We start from the raw sequence: 19,355 nt of genomic DNA, 5'->3' as shown, positions 1-19,355 counted from the left end.
ACTGAATCTGGGCTCTTACTCCATCATCAGTTGACATGCAGCTCATCACCATGAAACCAAATTGGTGACTGAAGCCAAGTTCAGGCACCATAGGGCTATAAATGATGCAAAAGCGTGACATTTATCATTTTTAGGATGAGATAAACTGACGCATTAAACTGCCAGCAGTTTTTGGTGTTGCTAAAATAATTGCTAACAGTGTTGAGACTTTTCAAAGTATTTTAATCATGGGTCAATACTGTTGTTTTTGTTTTCTTTTTTTCTGCTTTTTTAAAGTCATTCCAATGTTATGTGATAGTTTCTCTGTTTTTTGTTTGTTTGTTTTTTGAGACAGGTTTCTCTGTAGCTAAAGCTTGTCCTGGAACTAGCTAAAGCCTGTCCTGGAACTGAACTCAAGAGATCAGCCTGCTTTTGACTCCTGAGTGCTGGGACTAAAGGCATGTGCCACCACTGCTAGGCTCTCATGTGGCAATTATAAGAGCAAGATTTGCTCTAATTAGTTCTGCCATCACCCAAAATACCTGCTTGTTTCCCAAATTTTTTTTTTATTATATTCATGTTTCAGTGGTTTAGAGGGTGTGTGTATACACACTTTTTAAAAACACTCTAGCTACTACCACGTTGGAATACATTACCATTTTTGAACTGTCAGGACTTCTGTATTGATAAGTCAATACACAAAGTGCCAGCTGAGGCATTAGATAAAAACTGCCTCAGAGGGAGGTATGTTGGCACACCCTTATAATTTCAGGACTTGGGAGGTGGAACCAAGAGGATCAGGATGGATATAAAAGTGATACTCAACTATATCCATCCATTTGCCTGCAAACTTAGTCAGAGGTCAGCCTGTGCTACATAAGGCTGTCTCAAAAAAGTCTCATCAGGGATTTGCTGATAAAACTGATATAAAAATACAAGGAAAAAGAACAGCCGCAGGGCAGGGTGATACACACCTTTAATACCAGCACTTGAGAGGCAGAGGCAGGCATCTCTATGAGTTTGAGGATAACCTGGTCTACATAGCAAGTTCCAGGACAGAGTTACATGGGGAGACCCTGCAATATGCATGCACATTCCCACACGTTAATTTAATTATAAACTGTTTGGCCTATTAGCTCATGCTTATTATTAACTAGTTCTTACATCTTAAATTAGCCAATAATTCTTGTCTATGTTTAGTCACGTGGTTTGGTACCTTCTCTTAGTAAGGTATTTTCATCTTGCTTCCTCTGCATCTATCTGGCTTATGACTGCACCTCTGTCTTTCCTCTTCCCAGAAGTCTACTCTGGTTGCCCCACCTATACTTCCTGCCTGGCTACTGGCCAATCAGTGGTTACGAATACTGGCTGTTCTTCTAGAGGACCTGGGTTCAATTCCCAGCACCCACAGGGCAACTCACAACTCCAGTCCCAGGCAGGATATCTAAGGACCTCTTCTGGCCTTCACAGACACCATGTACAACCATGATACATAGATACAGATGCAGGTGGAACATTCATGCACATAAAAAAATGAATTTTTAAAAAATGTACAAGAGCCTTATCCAACAGTATTTCTCTTTTTTTCCTTTTCAAATCAAGAACCCTGAATCTAATTTCCTTTGTTTAGCTTTTTTTTCTGACCATTATCTATAACAACTTGTAACCGACACTCTGTTAAACAAACATTAATAATCCATTTTTTGCTAACATAGACAGTTCTAGGCTATGTCCTGCTAATTGGGGGCACTGATAATCTTGTGGGGACCCAAAGAAAATTTAGTATTATTCATTTCCACATCATTATTTCTACTAGCGAAAACTAACTCAATTCCAAAAGGTCAAAACCCATTTCCCAGGCTTGCCTTCTGGAAAGGAAAATAGTTGTGTGACGATGTTTGACTTGCCAGTCTTACAACCCAAGTTTGATCCATGGAACTTTCATAAAAGTGAGAACGCCATAAAGCAGTCCTTTGGCTTTCACATGTGTGTGCTATGCTTTTACACACACACACACACACACACACACACACAGAATAAAAATAACTTTTAACAGAAAGCACTCCATCAAGATAGGCAGTGATGGTGCACACCTTTAATCCCAGCACTCGGGAAGTGGATCTGAGGCCAACCTGGTCTACAAGAGCTAGTTCCAGGACAGCTAGGACTGCAACAGAGAAACCCTGTCTGGGGGAGAGAAAAAACAAAACAACAACAACCAAAAAACCCCACTCCATCCTCATTATACAAATCACACACCAACAGGCATGGTTTTTTTTTTGGGGGGGGGGGTTGTCTTTCTTTGAAAGTGCCTGTGAGGGAACTTGCTATGTGGACCAGGCTGGCCTTGAACTCAAGAGATCTGCCTGCTTATGCCTCCAAAATGCCAGAGTATAGGCAACCCTATCAGTTCAAGCAGGTTTTGAGGTAAAACAGGCATTTTCACACAATAGTGCACAAACTTAAAATATGGGAAATCTCAACCACCCCCCAAGATGCTTCAAAATTAGGAAAAGCCAATTTAAGTCCATGCTATCTGTATTCTTTAGCAGTCTTTTACTCCAGTTTTAAAAAGGTCTTTACCACCAATATGGCATGTATATACTCACTTAAGAATATAGTGAAAACAAAGTGCTCTTTGCCATATGTTTGGAAAGGAAAACTAAAATTCTTCAAAAACAAACAAGCCCCACCTCCTAAACTATACAAATTATATATAACGAGACTCAGGTGACAGCTCAGGACCTCCTGCTTCTGAGGCCCTGTGATAAACAGACCAGCTCTAAACAAATTAGAGTTCTCTGAATTGGCAAAATTCTATAGCAATAAATATGCTAATGTTAACTAGCTCCTACAAATATTTCAAAAAGACAAAGTGATTAACTCTACACACGACAACTAAACACTCCCTTCTAGTCATGCTAAAAACAGGACAGAGGCTGCCCTGAAGGGTCCAATTAAGAGTTTAATCCAAAAATTTTCCAAATTGTTATAAAACAAAAGCAAGCTTTCTACAACCACTTATTTTACTTTCAGTTAACTGATTTACTAACTGAAAGTTACTAAGACATTTACTACTTATAAGATAGAGCTCTTGTTGAATGAGCTGCCAAAAAGTGATGTTCAACTGGCTAAGTTTATTAAATGCATTTCTGACTTAGAGACAGCTTCATCTTATGATGTGTTTACAGATATAACCTTATCCTAAGTCAAAAAGTATCTGTATATGCAATACTTAGTTATAAGATAGACAGTACTTTAGTTACTACCCAATCTAAAACTTTTAAACTCACACACACACCAACAAAAAAAAAAAAACCCAAATTTGAGTACTCCTGTTCTTATTACTATTCATGATTAAACATTTTCCAACTAAAAAATAAATCTCAAAATGATTTTTAAAGTACAATCAGAATGAAAACTAGGTACCTTTGCACACATGATAGTTACCTGGTTCTTCCTTGATGAGTAGGGCGTTATTTTCTTCTGGATAGGCAACAGGTGGCTGCATCACTGAGCAATCTTCTACATTTGTTTCATTATTAGGTGGTATATTATAAACAAATCTCTTGGTAGTTTGGTTTTTCCTCCTTGCTTTGCCAGTCTCTTGAGAGCTTACATTATTCCAAATAAACACTTTTGTTTTAACTTGAGATTCATTTTCAGCCAATTCAGGAGAAGCATCCTGGACCCAGTTACTGTCATTCATCTGGTAGTTTTCTATTTGGCCCTCGTCGACATTACAAGCATCATTTTCAATTTTTATACTACTTGCCAAATTGGTAAGATTCCGTGTCGCCCAGAAGCTGGCGATTTTTTGATCCCTTGATGAAGTCAGGCCATCTCTATTAACTGGTTTCCTATTATTATAGTCCACAACCACAGACTCTGGAGCTTCTGACTTAATGCTTATATTTAAGGCATCTTTAATGAAATTTCGGCAAGTTTGGACAACTTCGCTCATTTGAAGGTAGCTGGCCACTGTCATCACTTCAATGGCATTTTGGCTTGTGAGCACCAGGTTCCCAGAATACAGGAAGTCCAAGATGACTGAAAAACCTTGAACTGCAGCAATATCTAAGTGGGTAGTATTGTTTTGGTTAGGGCTTTCTTTGTTTGAAACACAATATAAAGTCTTAAAGAAGCGGCTGCCTGCAACCAGGATGTTCTTATGAGCTTTAAAGATTTTCCCGCTCACCACAATGCTGACATCACAAAGAATATCTTTCTTTCTCTGCTCATCTAGTTGACGAAGAAGTTGATAGCAATAAGAGTTCTCATTTGGCCTACTATTAAAGTCACAGTACCCCTCCTCTGACGGTATTTCTGACTCCTGTAATTGGAGGGGAAACATTAACATTAAATTTTATTTACATTTTAAAGCCCCCAACCCAAGGAAAACAAATGTAACTGTCAAAATAAATAAACACTCAAGTATATCAATTCATGGATAACTATATATTTTAAGACAGAAGTGTCCACCATACTAAACACTGGGAGGAATGCGACTCACTAAATGAACAATTCTTACTGAGGATCAGCAGGACGTCATTGGTTCCTCTTTTCAAATATAAACTAAGGATATGAATTAAGAAACTTTAAAATAAAAAGAACAATTATTTTCTTAAAATTTTCATTTATGAGAGAATCAAATTAGTCTATTTTATCTTTGATAGGAAAGCAGAAGCCTTCCTCTTCTCATTAAACTTAAAATACCCCGGCGGTGGTGGCGCACGCCTTTAATCCCAGCACTCGGGAGGCAGAGGCAGGCGGATCTCTGTGAGTTCGAGGCCAGCCTGGTTTACAAGAGCTAGTTCCAGGACAGGTTCCAAAACCACAGAGAAACCCTATCTCGAAAATCCAAAAACAAAACAAAACACACAAACAAAAAAAATAAAAACCAAAAACAAAACAAAAAAAAAACTTAAAATACTCAAGTTATAACACAGTAGGCATATCACCTTCCCTAAGACTATTAGGTAGTTAAAGTCTGGGCAGACACTGGCATAAACAGTTTAGGCCAATGAAGTTAATTAAATCTGAACTGGTAATGTTAAGACTGGCAGGAGAAAACTTGCTTCCACTATGAGTATGTATATTCGGTTAGAATTCTAGTCAGCTTTCAAAATGCTTTCTCTTTAGGGTCCCAAAATACTATCTCATCTATAAGGTGATAAAAAGTTCCTGAATTCAAGAGGGTTCAATGTATATAAATTTTACTTCCCATGATGCAAACAGGTATTCATTATAGTTCTATTTAGCATGATTCCCAGAGAGCAATTAAGCTAGACAAGTGGCCAGAGCCTATAGTCCCATCACTGGTGAAGCTGAGGCAGGAGGATGAGGCGTTCAAGGACATCTGACTACACCGTGTGTTTGAGGTCAGCTTAAAAAGGAGAGGGACTGGGGCTGGGAGCTGAGTTCAATGCCCAGCACTGCAAGAAAAACAAAACGTCATATGACACACAGGGCTGGAGAGGTGGCTCAGTGGTTAAGAGCCCTAAATGCTCCTGGCATAAGACCTTGGTTATAAATTCCCAGCATACACAGGTGAGCTCACTACCATCTGTTAACGCATTTCAAGGGATACAGCACCCATCTTCTGGGTGCAGTGCAACTGTATCTCCCCAAAACACACACAAACACAATCTTAAAAAAAAAAAAAAAAACCTACATGATATAAAAGTATGATCTAATTTCAGAATGTGTGTCCTTTGGCAATTCACTCTCCCTGAGGCCTTAAACGATAGTGATATTAACAACATTAAACATTAGTTCTAATTAGTAACTGTGGCTTCATTCAGGGAATAGGTAGGCAAATGCTCCAGGCAGAGCTCTATATTCCCCCATCAACTTCATATTGCTTTGCACTATTTCTGCATGCTTTCCAATTGTTAACAGTCAATAAATAAATATAAATAAACAAAACCCACAAAGGCCCAACAAAGCATTAGCATTCTAGCACACGAAGTGCTCCCAGGCCTGTGGACTAGTATGGACCTGGAAACCTGAAGTAGCTGCTGCAGTGGTGAGTGGACAGCACATAGAGACTCAACCGCAGTCAACCTTTGGTTTCTTGAGGTTATTCTACTACAGCAAACCTCCTAATCCATCCTTTTACACCACAATCTTCTAGACTGTATATTAGCTATTTCTCTTCTACTAAAACTCTTCAGGAATAACAACAAATCTATTTATTTATTAGAGTAAGTCTTAACTTTTTGCTTTGAAAGAGAGTGAGGTTTCAAAAATGAGAGGCTAGCTGAAGAATGCGTGGCACAATGAACTTCTAATCCAGCACTAAGGCAGAGGCGAGTGATAGTGAGATGCTTAGTGATGTGTGCTTCCCCTCTTCCTGCACAATATGCATGCATGAGGTTATTTTTAAAATATGAATTTTGTATATAAACCACATTACAAAATTTCCAAATATTTAGCATAAGTGAGTAAAAATATTTGACTTTTGTAAATAAATGCAAAAGACAATTCTAAAAAGTCTATAATAAGCGTTGTTACAACGTAACTTCGAATAAAAGAACCAATCACACTGGCCTGATAAAAAACCTGGATCCTTTTAAAAACAGACTACCTGAATAAAATTCATTAACTTACCAAAGCTCTCCACAGACAGTAGGAAACACGAAAGAGAAAGTTTCTGGTTGCTGTTGTTGTTTGCTTGTTTGTTTTGGTACAAACCTAGCTTTAAACTGTCAATGGTGTATATCTGGCTAATATAAAGGACTCATTTGATTGGTTCCAAGTTCTACCTAGCAGGTATTACAGTAAAGGTTTGAATCCTTGGAAGAAGTAGAAGTGTTCACCATTTGACAAAAGAGGCAGCACTTCTACGAAGGAAGCAGTGAATTACCATTTAAAAGCAAACAACTGCCGAAAGTTTAAATAACAAGCAATGTGACTCACAGACCTGTAATAACAGAATTGGGGAAGCCAGGGCGGGAAGTTTAGTTGGGGCCAGTCTGAGATATATAGTTCAGCTAATGTGTGGGTGCTGGGAAGGTGAACCCAGATTCCTCTGCAGGAGCAACAAATGCTCCTAACCAATGACCCATCTCTCTAGATCCGCAAAGGGCTTTCTCAATAGCTGTTAGACATAGCATAATCCTCCAGTGTAAAAGGAAGTATTTGTAAAAACAGACATTGGTGTTATTCTATAGTTATAATGAGAAAACAGGTGGTTATAGGGTGTTTGATTTGTACAGTATGGCTATGTTGTAGGTATGCTTTTGACTGGGGAATTTTTTCAAAAATAAGGACAGTTTGTGTGACAAATGCAACAAACCTTACATAAATAGGTTACAGGACCCAGTGACGTAGCTTAAGACAGCTGCAATAATTAGAACTACTGCCAATTATGGCTTTTACTTTCTCCTTTTGGATGGGATCTTACTATATTATTCCTTTAATTCTAGTTCCAGGGTATTCAACTCAGGGGTTAAGAGTACTGGCTGCTCTTTTAGAGGACCTGGGCTCGGGTTCAATTCCCAGAACCCACATGGCAGTTCACAACTATCTGTAACTCCAGTTCCAGAGGACACTGATACCCTCACACAAACATACATGTAAGCGAAACACTAATGCATGGATCTTTATATAAAGAATATAAGGTAAAGCAGAGCAATGGTGGCCTACGCCTTTAATCCTAGCACTCGGAAAGGCAGAGGCAGGTGGATCTCTGTGAGTTCAAGGCCAGCCTAGTCTACAGAGCAAGTTCCAGGACAAGTTTCAGAAAAACCTTGTCAAAGAAAAAAGAAAGAAAGAAAGAAAGAAAGAAAGAAAGAAAGAAAGAAAGAAAGAAAGAAAGAAAGAAAAAAGAGAGAAAAAAAGAAAGAAAAAAAGAAAGAAAAAAGAGGGTAGGAGGATGAACATTCTAAACAAATGAGATATTTTTTTTAAATATTTATTTATTTATTATGTATACAATATTCGGTTTGTGTGTAGGTCTGCAGGCCAGAAGAGGGCACCAGACCTCATTACAGATGGTTGTGAGCCACCATGTGGTTGCCGGGAATTGAACTCAGGACCTTTGGAAGAGCAGGCAGTACTCTTAACCACTGAGCCATCTCTCCAGCCCCCAAATGAGATATTTTAAAAAGATAACCAAGATGGTCTATAGCATCCTTAAAATTCTAGATTTATTTATACGAGAACTACAAGGTGTCCAATGTCCATAAAGCACAAATAAGCACTTATCAAATTTCTCACACATAAATGTGTCTCACTTCCATCAGATTTATAAAAGAGCAGCACGAGCCTGTAGGGAAGGAGAATTACAAGGTCAAGGCCACCCTGGACTATATATAGGGCTGCAATAAATTAAATAACTGAGCTGAGCCTGATGACAAAGGCCTATAATGGTGGCAGTGACTGGGGGTAGCTAAGGCAGGAGGATCTCAAATTCAAGACCTGTGTGGGTTTTGGTTTTTTGAGACAAGGTTTCTTTGTGTCAAACTGGCTATCCTGGAACTTGCTATGTAGACCAGGCTAACCTCCAACTCACCACATAGACATGCCTATTTCTACCTCCCAAGTACTGGGACTAAAAGCATTAACACACCCGGTCAAACTAAAAAGTATTTAAGAAAACTGTAATCTTTCAAAGGGGCATTAAATTCTGCTATAGATGCATTACAGAATTTACGAGATAGGGTTTCTTTGTGTAGACCTGGCTGTTCTGGAATTTGGCATTTAACTCATAGCAAGCCATCCACCCATCTCTGTCTCCCAAAAAGTAGGATGTGTGTTTTGTGTGTCTGTAAGTGTTTGTGTGTTGTGTGGTGGAACCCAGATCCAGGCTTAAAAAATTAGGTACAGTATTGGATTGGCAAACAGACTCAAGAGATGACTATGGTAAAGAGGGATCAATACTACAGAATTAAACAAGAATTACTGTGACCAGTTGGGAACCTACTATTAACAGTGTTAACACAGTAGCTCAGTTGGCAGAGAGCTTATCTGGCATGCATAAAGCCCTGTGTTTGATCCACAGCACTGTATAAAACTAGGCACAGTGGCAAACATCTACAACCCCATATGGGACAGGAAGATGATTAGTTCAAAATCATCCTCAATGACAAAGAATGAGTTCAGGGACTGGAGAGAGATAGCTCAGTAGTTAAGAAAGAGCGTTTGCTGTTCTTGCAGAAGAAGAGAGCTGGCTCAGTTCCCAACACCCATACCATGTCTCAGTCTGTAACTCCAGTTCCAGGGGATAGATCCTCCACCCTCTTCTAGCCTCAGCATATGCACTGGGTATGCATGTGGTTCCCATCCATCCATCCATCCATCCATCCATCCATCCATCCATCCATCCATCCATGTAGGCAAATATTTACATCATAAAATATACTTTTACATTGAAAGAAAAAAGCATTTGAGTCCAGCCTTTACTACATGAGAACTTTTCTACAAAAAAGGGTGTGTGTGTGTGTAATGTAAAGTATTTAGAGGGAAAAAGACATGTTAATGGAAAATAAGACAGCCTAAGTGATGAGACATGGGAGAAAGAACAAAGAACTCATACTTTCACCATTCTTCCTTGAAGAACTAACTATACTCCACTAGCCAAGTCACCTTTTACTGTGAAGGAGAAAAAGCTTACTGTAATTAAGCAATAAAACCTCATCATAGTTTATCAAAACATTAATAAAAATTAGCAAGTATTTTCTTTCTCGCTCAGAATTTAGTCCTTTTATGATAATCAGATAGCAGAAAAAAACATTTTCAGCGATCATCAATATATAAACTTAAAGTACTAAAAATTCACTATTGTTTGTTTCAAGAACTCACTAGGAACAATATAGAGAGAAAATTTCTGCTTCTAAGTTTAAAAATAAAATCCAGTTTCTAGGATGTGAGAACAAACAAGGCCATAGCAAACATGACCCCAATCTTCTTCTGGTGTTAGCAAATTCAAGAGCTGATGGGAAAGACACAGCTCTCCTCTGTAGTCTGTCCTCTCCATGGTAGCCTTGTGGGATGATGCTATTCTCTTAAACACCATCCCCAGAAATTCTACTTCTGTTTCTGTTTCTGTTTATTTTGCTTAAGGCAAGGCTTCACTATGTAGAGCAGTGGCCTGGAATTCACTATGTAGACCAATTCAAAGATCTGGCTGGGAGTAGTGGAACACCACACCCACTATAAATTCTAATTCTGTGTTTGGGGAATGAGAAGGTGAGTGTCAGGTGGTTAATACCCTGGCATCTTTGGTAATCAATTATATATGCATTATCCCAGTTTCCTTCTCAAATTCTAAACCTACATATGCATTATGCTGGTGCCTCCAGGAGCACATACACATCTGATTCGTCCCTACTTAAAATGATGTTGTTGCTCATTTGCTAACAGAATACAATGCAATTCTTTTGTTGTTTTCAATTGGTTTGACTGAGACAGGGTCTCACTCTGAACTCCCACAAACTTCCTGCTCGAAACAATGTTTAGGATGGTAGGTATGTTCTACTGTACCTTACAATGCCACCTTTATTGCATGAAAAAGATCCTTCAAGATCTGGGGATCTACCTGTTAAAACCTAATTTGTCATCTGCTCAGGAATTAAACAATCCATCTCTCAGGCATATCAGCTCTATTTTCACTCTCCTGCTGCTGCTTCCTTCCTCATGCACAGCATAACACCCTTTCCTCCTTGGTCAAAACCTAAGTTAGCAGGAAGGACTCGTCAGCCTGAACGGTAGTGTCTTCATTTTTTTAAGTTTTTATTTTTATTTTATGTACACGTGTCTGTGAGGGTGGTAGTTCTTGGAGTTACAGACAGTTGCCATGTAGGTGCTGGGATTTGAACCTGGGTCCTCTGGAAGAGCAGCCAGTGCTTTTAATTGCTGAGCCTTCTGTCCAATCCCCCATGTTCTCTATTTCTACATGGTCACATTTCACTGTGGCTGCTCCTTGAGGGCAGGGAAGTCTTTCAGGTTTACCTCATGTCTTGTACCCACCTAATATAGGAGAAAGATGTCCCTTCTAGATATATAATAATTATATTCCCACACAAAGGAAATAAACCAGGTTTTATGAATCAATTACAAATTATACAATGGTAATTTGATGGATCATAGCCTCATCTTTCATACTAACTTTCCCTCTCAGAAGACTTTCAAGGGCTGAGGAGGCATGGATCATTTGCTCAACCTATATCAAGCCCAGTGTTCAAGTCCCAATGCAGAATACACCAGTTGTGGTGTTAGAAGTCTCGCACCTCAGTGTTCAGGAGGTGGAGTCAGTTCATCCTCAGCTATACAGAATATGAAAGTAGATTTGGGATACATGAGAGCCTGACTTAAAGACTTTCAGGACCCACAAGATGTCTCGGCAGCTAAAAGCACAGTTTGACACTAGAGCCCCCAATGTAGGAAGGAGGACCAACTTCTGAAAGCTGTCTTCTCCATACACACTCCCACACACACCACATATGTACACACGGAACACAATAAAAAAGACTTTCAGAATTCTTCCTAAGTTGTTAAAAACTAGCCAACCAAGTAAGAGTAAACACCAAGCAACCTTTGGGACTTCCCGTTTCCAAAGCCCTACCTCACCTTCCTCTTCTCCACCTGACAGCAATGCACTCCAACCAGTAATTTCAATCACAGCACTAGGCTGAATCCACTGTTTAATTTCTGGAAAGGTTAACTAAACTTACAATAATAATAATTTGGGTGCATGTTGTAGGCTTAGCAGACTGCAGAGAGTTGACAGAACAAGTGATTTGGGCTCTGAGAATTTCACAATCGGGTAGAAAGTGCTCTGAACCAAGCTACAGTGGTAATCACTGTAATTAAAGCAATTTTAAAATCTTTCTGGGCCAAATGGCCAAATTCTGAATGAGATAGTTCTTGAAATTGACTCTGACACACTTCAGCACCAAACCAGTAAGTTTGTCTCATGGACACTTTCCAATAGAGGGTCTCCTCTTACTAAGAAAGCCTCAATACAGATTCACAGAGGATCTTAAGGAATCCTCCCCAGGGGCTGTGGATGTAGACCAGTGGCACTTGACTAGCTAGTATCCATGAGGCCCTAGGATCAAAAGACTCCCCCAAATAACCTCTCCCCAAACCAGGCATGGTATTCCCATCTGTAGTTCCAGCAACAGTGACAGAGGCGGCAGTACAAGAATTTGAGGCCAGGGCCCCAGATTGCCAAGCTGGTAAGAGTGCAATCACACAGCCTGACAGCTAGTAGTGCAACCCTTAGGTCACAGCTGAGAGACTAACATCTACAAAGCTGTCCTCCAAACCTCCACATACATATACACAAACGTTTTAAAAATAAGAGTTTGAGGCCAGCCAAGAAACCCTGCCTCAAAAACAACAACAAAACCACAAACTACTGCCACCACCAAAACATTTCTCCTTAGCAGTCCTTAATAACTAAAAAGACAAATATGAACTCCAAGTGCAGTAATACTCTCCAAGAGTTCTGATCAGATCAGAGGCAGATCACTGGAGGCTTGGAGTTCAACCAGCCCGCCCACCACCAACAAAAACAAAAAAACTAAAAGAACTTTTCTTATTTATATAAAGCATGAGAAACATGTCTGTAATTCCAACAGCTCAGGAGGCTGAAGTAGAAAGATCACAGGTGCAAGGTCTTGTAGGGTAAGAGTTGCAGGCCAGCCTAGGGGATACCTGGTGAGGGGCGAGAGGATGGCTAAAGATACAGTTCAGTGGTGACGCTCTGATCTAGATTGTGAGAGCCCCTAGCTTCAATTCCAGTACCTGACCTCCAAGGAATGAGAAATAGAATAATAGAAATAAACTTTAGTAATGTACAATACCTGCCTCAATTCTCAAAACTCCAGCAGGAAAGAGTGATGGCACATTCCTTTAACCCCAGCAACTCATGGGAGTTCAAGGCCAGTCTAGTCTACAAAGTGAGTTTCAGACCACCCATGACTATCTCTCAAAACACTAATGAACAAAAACTCCAGCATGGTACAAGCTGGGAATCCTGGCACTTAGACCGGAGTACTGGGATCTTCTGTAGGATACTAGCCTGCGCTACAAAGCACAGTAAAATCCTGTCTTTAAAAACACAAGGGGCTGGAGAGATGGCTCAGCACGTGCTCCTCTTTCCCAAAGGGCTGGAATTTCATTACGACCACCCACATCAGGTGATTCACAAAAGCCCCTGGACTCAGTTCCAGGGAGTTCTCACGTCTCTGACTTCCTCAAGCACCTGCACTTATGTGTACACAGCCACCTCACACCCCATACACACATCTACACGTAATAAAAATGAAAATTAAAAACTTACAACATACAGTCTTTTAATAGAAAAAAGAGACCTTTAGGTGCAGCTCAGTGGTAGAGTGCTTGCCTAGCATAAATGAGGCCTTGGATTCGATCCTCAGTTGTCAAAGAAAGGAGAGCTGGGTCTGTTGACACACGCCTTTAATCCCAGCACTCAGGTGGCAGTTAGGCAGATCTGTGTTAGTTAGAGTCCAACCTGATGTACCAAGTTCCAGACTGCTGGGGCTACAGCGAAACCTTGTGGGGGTAGGGGAAAGGAATGGCGGGAAGGAGAGAGGGAATCAGGAAGCAGGGTGGTGTGGCGGTTCTTCATGCCCACAACTGAAGAACACCGCAAACAGGCAGGGTGACGTGAATTCAAGGTCATTCTGAGCTAGAAAGTGAATCCCTGTCTCAAAAAAGGAAAAAAAACCTCCATAGGGAGGAAATAAATCTAGCTTACTGGGTCTAACTATATAGCCGAGAGATCCTGCTACCTCTAGTTCTGGGGAGTATGCCATCATGCCCAAGTCAAACTCAATTTTTGCCTAAATTCTAGAACTCTCACACAGTGTTTGTTAAGATTGTGTCTTGACTTGCCAGGTGGTGGTGCACGCCTTTAATCCCAGTACACCTTTAATCCCAGTACACCTTTAATCCCAGCTCTCCCAGAGGCAGAGGTGGGCGGATCTCTGTTGAGTTTGAGGTTAGCCTGGTCTACAAAGTGAGTTCCAACAGGCTCCAAAGCTACAACTCTGACTCGCAAATACAAAATAAAAGACTGTGTCTTGGGTAGCCCAGGCTAACACACACACATATATCCAAGAGCTGAGATTACAGGCATAAGGTAAAATTTGTACATAAGGACATTTTTGTATGCATACAAAATTCATCTTTCATGCCTGTTGGAGCCCCTGGACTGGAGTTAGGGATGGCTGTGAGGCAGCGAGTAGGTGATGTCTCTGAAGAGCAACAAGTGAGTAATAACCACTTAACCACTGAGCCATCTCTTCAGGCGCCATTTTATTTTTTAAATAAGGAAGCTAATACAAGATACTCTGTGAAACTTATGAATGCCCAGGCTGATGATGGGCCTTGGTCTTAGGAAGTATCAATCAAGGGCAACACCATGACAAAGTGGCTTCAAAACTGATGACAGTGAGAGACTCTGGGGCCAACCTGTGCTAAAAGAGACCCCGCTGAAATAAAATAAGGGTAAAAGAGGACACTAATGAGCAAGAGATCAGAAAATAAACAAACCTTGGGCCTGGGGTGTGAAGCTTAGCAGTCAGAGCCTAGCAAGTGTAAGGTCCCAGATTAGATACCCAGCACTGCTTAAATCAATTGAAAGTTTCAGCGGGGTGTGGTGGAAATGCCTACAGTACTAACATCTGAGAAACAGGTAGAAGACCAAAGAAGGTCAGCCAGGACTACCTTAGTTTAGTAGTAAGGCACTATCTTAGTTTAGTAAAATAAGCATGACAATAAATAGGGCTAGTGTTTACTAATTATGGACAGATGTTTAAGAATTTTCCTACAGAGAAAGTGGAGGATTAGGTCTCAAGACGACCCTAGGCCCTTACCGACTGTGTTACACTGCCTCCTACAGGCAAGGAAAGGTGACAGGACAATGACCACAACACAACAGCAAATTCTGCTCCAAGTGTAGGAAACTGTCACCAACATTAGCAAGGGAAAGAGTTTCAGGTGGCTTTTTTTTTTTTTTTTTTTTGAAGAGCAAGCTATCCCTCAAACTAAGGTTAGCTACAAATTAAGAAAAATGATCAATTCAAAGTGGTAACACCTAAAATTCAATCAAGGAGACTAATATATAACCCCTAAGAATTTAACAAAATGCCCTTAAGTGGATGTCTCCTAGATCACATTACAAGGCACTGCCATTAAGGGGATGGGAAGAGGTAGGTCAGAGATCAAGTTTAGTAAATTTAAAAAAAAAAAAAAACAACTAGGAATGAGCTGAGATCCAGGTAAATAAATGCCTGCAGGACACACCCATAGTAGTTCTACCTTAAGGTTATCCAACTAACTCCCTCTCCCGGAGATACGGATCACTGAGCAGCTAATTATAATTTTCAGTCCCATTCATGTTTGCCTACAGAACAGAATATTCTTGGTCCACTGTAGATTAAGAAAACACAATTCACCTTTTAAAGTTTAAAATTTCAAAATTGTTAAGTTTTTTTTTTTAAGTTGTAAATACTAACCTACCAATATATGAAAAACACAGCTTTCCATTTCTACAAGCCACGACATCTACCATCTTACTAAATACCTTCAGGTATCTATCACTTAACTCTTTAACGCCTGAAATGCATCTTCTGTAAAACAGAAACAAAATTCCTGTCCAGAGCCATGAGAATGAGCCTGGCACACCTACAACAAGACCTCCTCTTGTTAGTGCCTCTTCTCATTACATAGGCCCTAGTCTCAGCTGTCATCCAGGGTTTAAGGCAATTTACTAAAAATTTCTAGGCTTTACATTCCTGAAAAAGCTAGCGACCTTCAGCCAGGCGTGGTGGCACACACCTTTAATCCCAGTAATCCCAGGCAGAGGCAAGGTGGGTCTGAGTTTGAGATCAGCCTGGTCAACAGAGTGAGTTCCAGGGCAGTCAAAGTTACGTAGCGAGACTCCCATCTCAAAAAACAGTGATCTTCCTTGTAAGATTTAGGAAAATTTCTGAAAATATCAAAATCAATCCAAACAAACCCCATTTCCCTGCCTTCTGGGGAAAACAAACAAACATGCTTTTAAACCTAAAGCCTCTGATAGATGAGCTGATTAGCTGTGAGCCTAATAAACTACATAGTGGACTATGATGAGCAACAGGCTGGCTCCCATCAACGCCACAGTGAGGTACTAATACCTGAATGCCGACTTCCTAAAAATCAATGACTAGCTAGCAATACAAAAGGCTGACACCACAGGTCGTCTGAGTCATAGGAGTTCAAAGGAGAACTGATCAGTATCTGTTTGACTTTAAAAGGGCTATCAAAATGGTTAGGTTATAAGACTGTTTTAAGAAAGAATTGCTTTGTAACTCTGGACTGCCGGTTTTCCAGGGAGTGAATGATGTCCAATCACTTCACACTAAATACTTCCAAAGCCAAGCTTAACTCTTCACGTATGCTACCCTGAACAAAGTTTGTGAAAAGAGTAATGAGAGAGTCTTAGAGGAGAAATACGGACAAAAGCAAGCAACTAAAACTAAAGTTACTGCTTTACCAAGAGCGTTCACCAGAGATGGACACCTCCACATTTACATATGCCTCTCATATTTCACATTATCTCGACCTGACATGAGAATTTAAGAGGGAACTGCCAGTAGCACCAAAGCTGAAGGAAACTGCTTAAATCCATTCCTCGGGCTACTTCTAGCACTTTCGTGTGTACCAACACAAGGCTGTTCTAAAATCTGCTCTGATAAAAGAAACTTTTTGACCGAAAGTCAATCCTAAAGGTAAAATCTCTTTCGGATTCAATCTCCTAGACAAACGCTTAGTCATTTAAAAAAAAAAAAAAAAGATAAATCCAGCGCTATCATTAGAGAACTGTCGTTCCACCCCTCCCCCAATACATCCACAACTTTGGAAAACTTTGTTCCCAGGCTTTCTAAACCCCTACGCAGAAGCTCCCCCGAACCTCTCTCGATGGGAACGACGCCTTCACCCGGAGGATCTTTTTTTCTTTATCTGCTGTAGTTTTAGTCTTTCTCACTGATACTTTCCCGAAAGATCCCCAAAAATTAAAAGAAAAAAAAAAAGCAAGAGCAGGATCTACTGTACCTGGGCGTTGGCTTCGTGGAGTTTGTGCTCGGTGGAGACGTGGTGCCTGAGGAGCAGGGTCTTCTTGTAGTTGCGGGTCCCTCGCGAAAGCTCGTCGTGCCCCACCGGGGACAGGTCCGCGCCGCCGCCATCCTCGGGGGGCTTGTGGCACCAGCCGCAAAACATGAGGCCGGTATCCCTGGAGTAGCGCAGCCACGGGAAGTCCTTGAGCCAAGAGGTCTGGAAGGAGCACTGGAGCTTCTGCAGGAGGGACTTGGGCCTCGCGAGCGGGAAGTGCTGGACAGCCTCTCCGTCGCCAGCTCCCACACCGCTGCCCTCCGCGTCGTCCCCGCCATCGCCTCCCGACCGCCTGCTGCTGCCGCAGCTGCCGCCTTCCGCCCCACTGCCGTCGCCCGGGCTCGCCCCCTCCTCCTCGTCCTCCGTGCTGTCGCTCAGGGACGCGCCGTCCTGCATCAACTCCTTCCCCTCCAGCGCGTCCAGCTCCAGCTCCACGGCCGCCGGCCCGCGCCCATTGAAATGCCTGAGGGGCCACGCCGAGGTCTCCGGGCGGCCGCGGCTGCTGCCATTGTTGCCGAGACCCCCGGCGCCTCCCCCGCGGAAGGCCAGAGTCCGACGGTTCCTTTCCGCTAGCAGGGGGCCCCCCGCGCCGCCGCCCAGCGAGGCGGGGCCGCCCGCGTCCTGAGGGAGCAGCAACTCCTTGGCGTCCTCGGCGGCGGCCGCCCCGGCGGAGGCCTCCGAGTCCTGGGGCTCCAGGCCCTCCGAGTCCATTTCCTCGTCCGCCCCGCGCCCATTGGGCTGCTGCGGCGCGGGCGGCGCGGGCTGTCGCGGCTGCGGCTGCGGAGGCCAAGCCGAGGCCTCCCCGCCGGCGTTATTGTTCGTGGGGCCGCCGCCGCCGGTGATCAACCCGCCTCCTCGGAACGCCAGCGTCCTGCGGTTCATCTCACTGAACGACATGGCGCGCGCCGCCGCCGCCCGGTGCCTCGGCTCGCACCCGGCCTCGGGCCGCGTCCCGCGCGCTCGCCGCGGCTCCCCCAACGTCTCGCCCCCGCCCCCGCCCCCGGCGCTGCGCCGCTCCGCGCTGCGCTCCCGCCGGCCCGGCCTCACCCTCCCGCCGGCTGGCGCTCGCTCCCGGGCCGCCGCACGCGTCCGCCGCCGCCGCTGTCCCGGCCGCGTCCTCTCCGCCCCGCCCCGCCCCGCCGCGCTCCGGGCAGCGTCCCCCGCGGGAGAGGTGGGCGGGCGGCGGAGCGGCGAGCCGGGGCGCGTGCGGCCTTCGAAGTTGAGGAGGAGTGCGGGCGGGCGGGCGCCCCTCCGCTGCCCCGCTTCAGCGCCGCGCGCGCACACCGGCCCGCCAACAGCTCTCTGTCCTCGGGGGAGCCGCGCCGCCGACGCCGGCTGCCGAGGCGCGGACGCGAGAGGCGCGCTAAGCCGCCGGGCTCGGCCACATAGCGAGCCGACAATAAAGCCGGCGGAGCGTTTCCGTCCGACCAGGCCCTGGCGGAGGTCGAATGGCAAATGAACAACGGACCGTGCGCCCACAATGCACCGGGGTAGCAGTAACCGCTGGAGGGGGAGAGGGTGGGGGCCGGCCGGGGGAGGGGGCGGGCTGGGCCGGGCTGGGCTGGGCCGGGGGCGCCCGGGGACCGGGAAAGGGGCTGGCCGCTCGGGCCTGCGGGCGGGGGTGCGGCCGCGGGAAGGAAGCGGGCGGCGGGCGGGGCTCGCGCGGGGCCGGGGTCTCGGGGCGGGGCCGGCTTGGCCAGGACAAACAGCTGGCGGGTGTCAGGGACCGCCTCGGCGCCGCGCGCCCCGGCGCACAGTGCCCGGCTCTCGCCACGACTTCACCTGGGACTCCAGGAGGAACTGCGCTGGCAACGCGCGGCAGCCGTGGCATCTGCTGAGGGGTGGGTGGCCGTGCCCGAGGAAGTGAACTTATTTTGTTCCTTCACAAAAGACTGGACCAGGCGGTGCCTTCCTCGCGAGGACACCTCCTCGGGCGCCTAGTGTGCGCCGGGCAGCACCTCTGGCCCCGGGCGGTGATCGTTTCGCAGAAAATGCACCGCCCCGAGTGTCTTATTGCTGTGATGAAATGGAAATTTAAATAAAAGGTCGAACACGTGCGTTCACTGGGAAGTATTGACATGGGTGTTACATCACCAGCAGCCAATCAGATGACTCCAGTCGTGTTTATACTTCTACAACCACCTTGTGAGTATTACAGTATGTCATAGCGTTATAAATATTAGGCAGGGTTTTCCCCACGAGCGGGGAGGAGTCAGCTGCTGCGGGCGCTGCGTGCGGCTGCGAGG

At 44.0% G+C, this 19,355-nt stretch overlaps 1 protein-coding gene and 1 long non-coding RNA gene across 4 annotated transcripts in view; both read right to left on the bottom strand.

Annotated features, from left to right (window-relative positions):
• Zbtb10 (zinc finger and BTB domain containing 10) overlaps window positions 1–18,006 on the bottom strand; it is a 32,506-nt gene extending 14,500 nt beyond the window's left edge. For both annotated transcript variants that reach the window (XM_050161703.1, XM_050161704.1), the window contains exons 1-2: window positions 17,053–18,006; window positions 3,430–4,312 (exon numbers count right to left, since the gene is read on the bottom strand). In XM_050161703.1, coding sequence (XP_050017660.1) covers window positions 3,430–4,312; window positions 17,053–18,006 — 1,837 coding nt within the window. The remainder of the gene's footprint in view (window positions 1–3,429; window positions 4,313–17,052) is intronic.
• The window catches only part of LOC126513379 (uncharacterized), a 1,096,546-nt gene that overhangs the window by 452,952 nt on the left and 624,239 nt on the right, over window positions 1–19,355 (bottom strand). The window lies entirely within an intron of this gene.

Source organism: Alexandromys fortis, unplaced genomic scaffold (assembly GCF_014885135.2).
Source record: "Alexandromys fortis isolate MF-2015 unplaced genomic scaffold, M_Fortis_MF-2015_v1.1 scaffold_74, whole genome shotgun sequence".
Classification (NCBI taxonomy): domain Eukaryota; kingdom Metazoa; phylum Chordata; class Mammalia; order Rodentia; family Cricetidae; genus Alexandromys; species Alexandromys fortis.
This window is presented reverse-complemented; position numbering and strand designations above follow the sequence as displayed.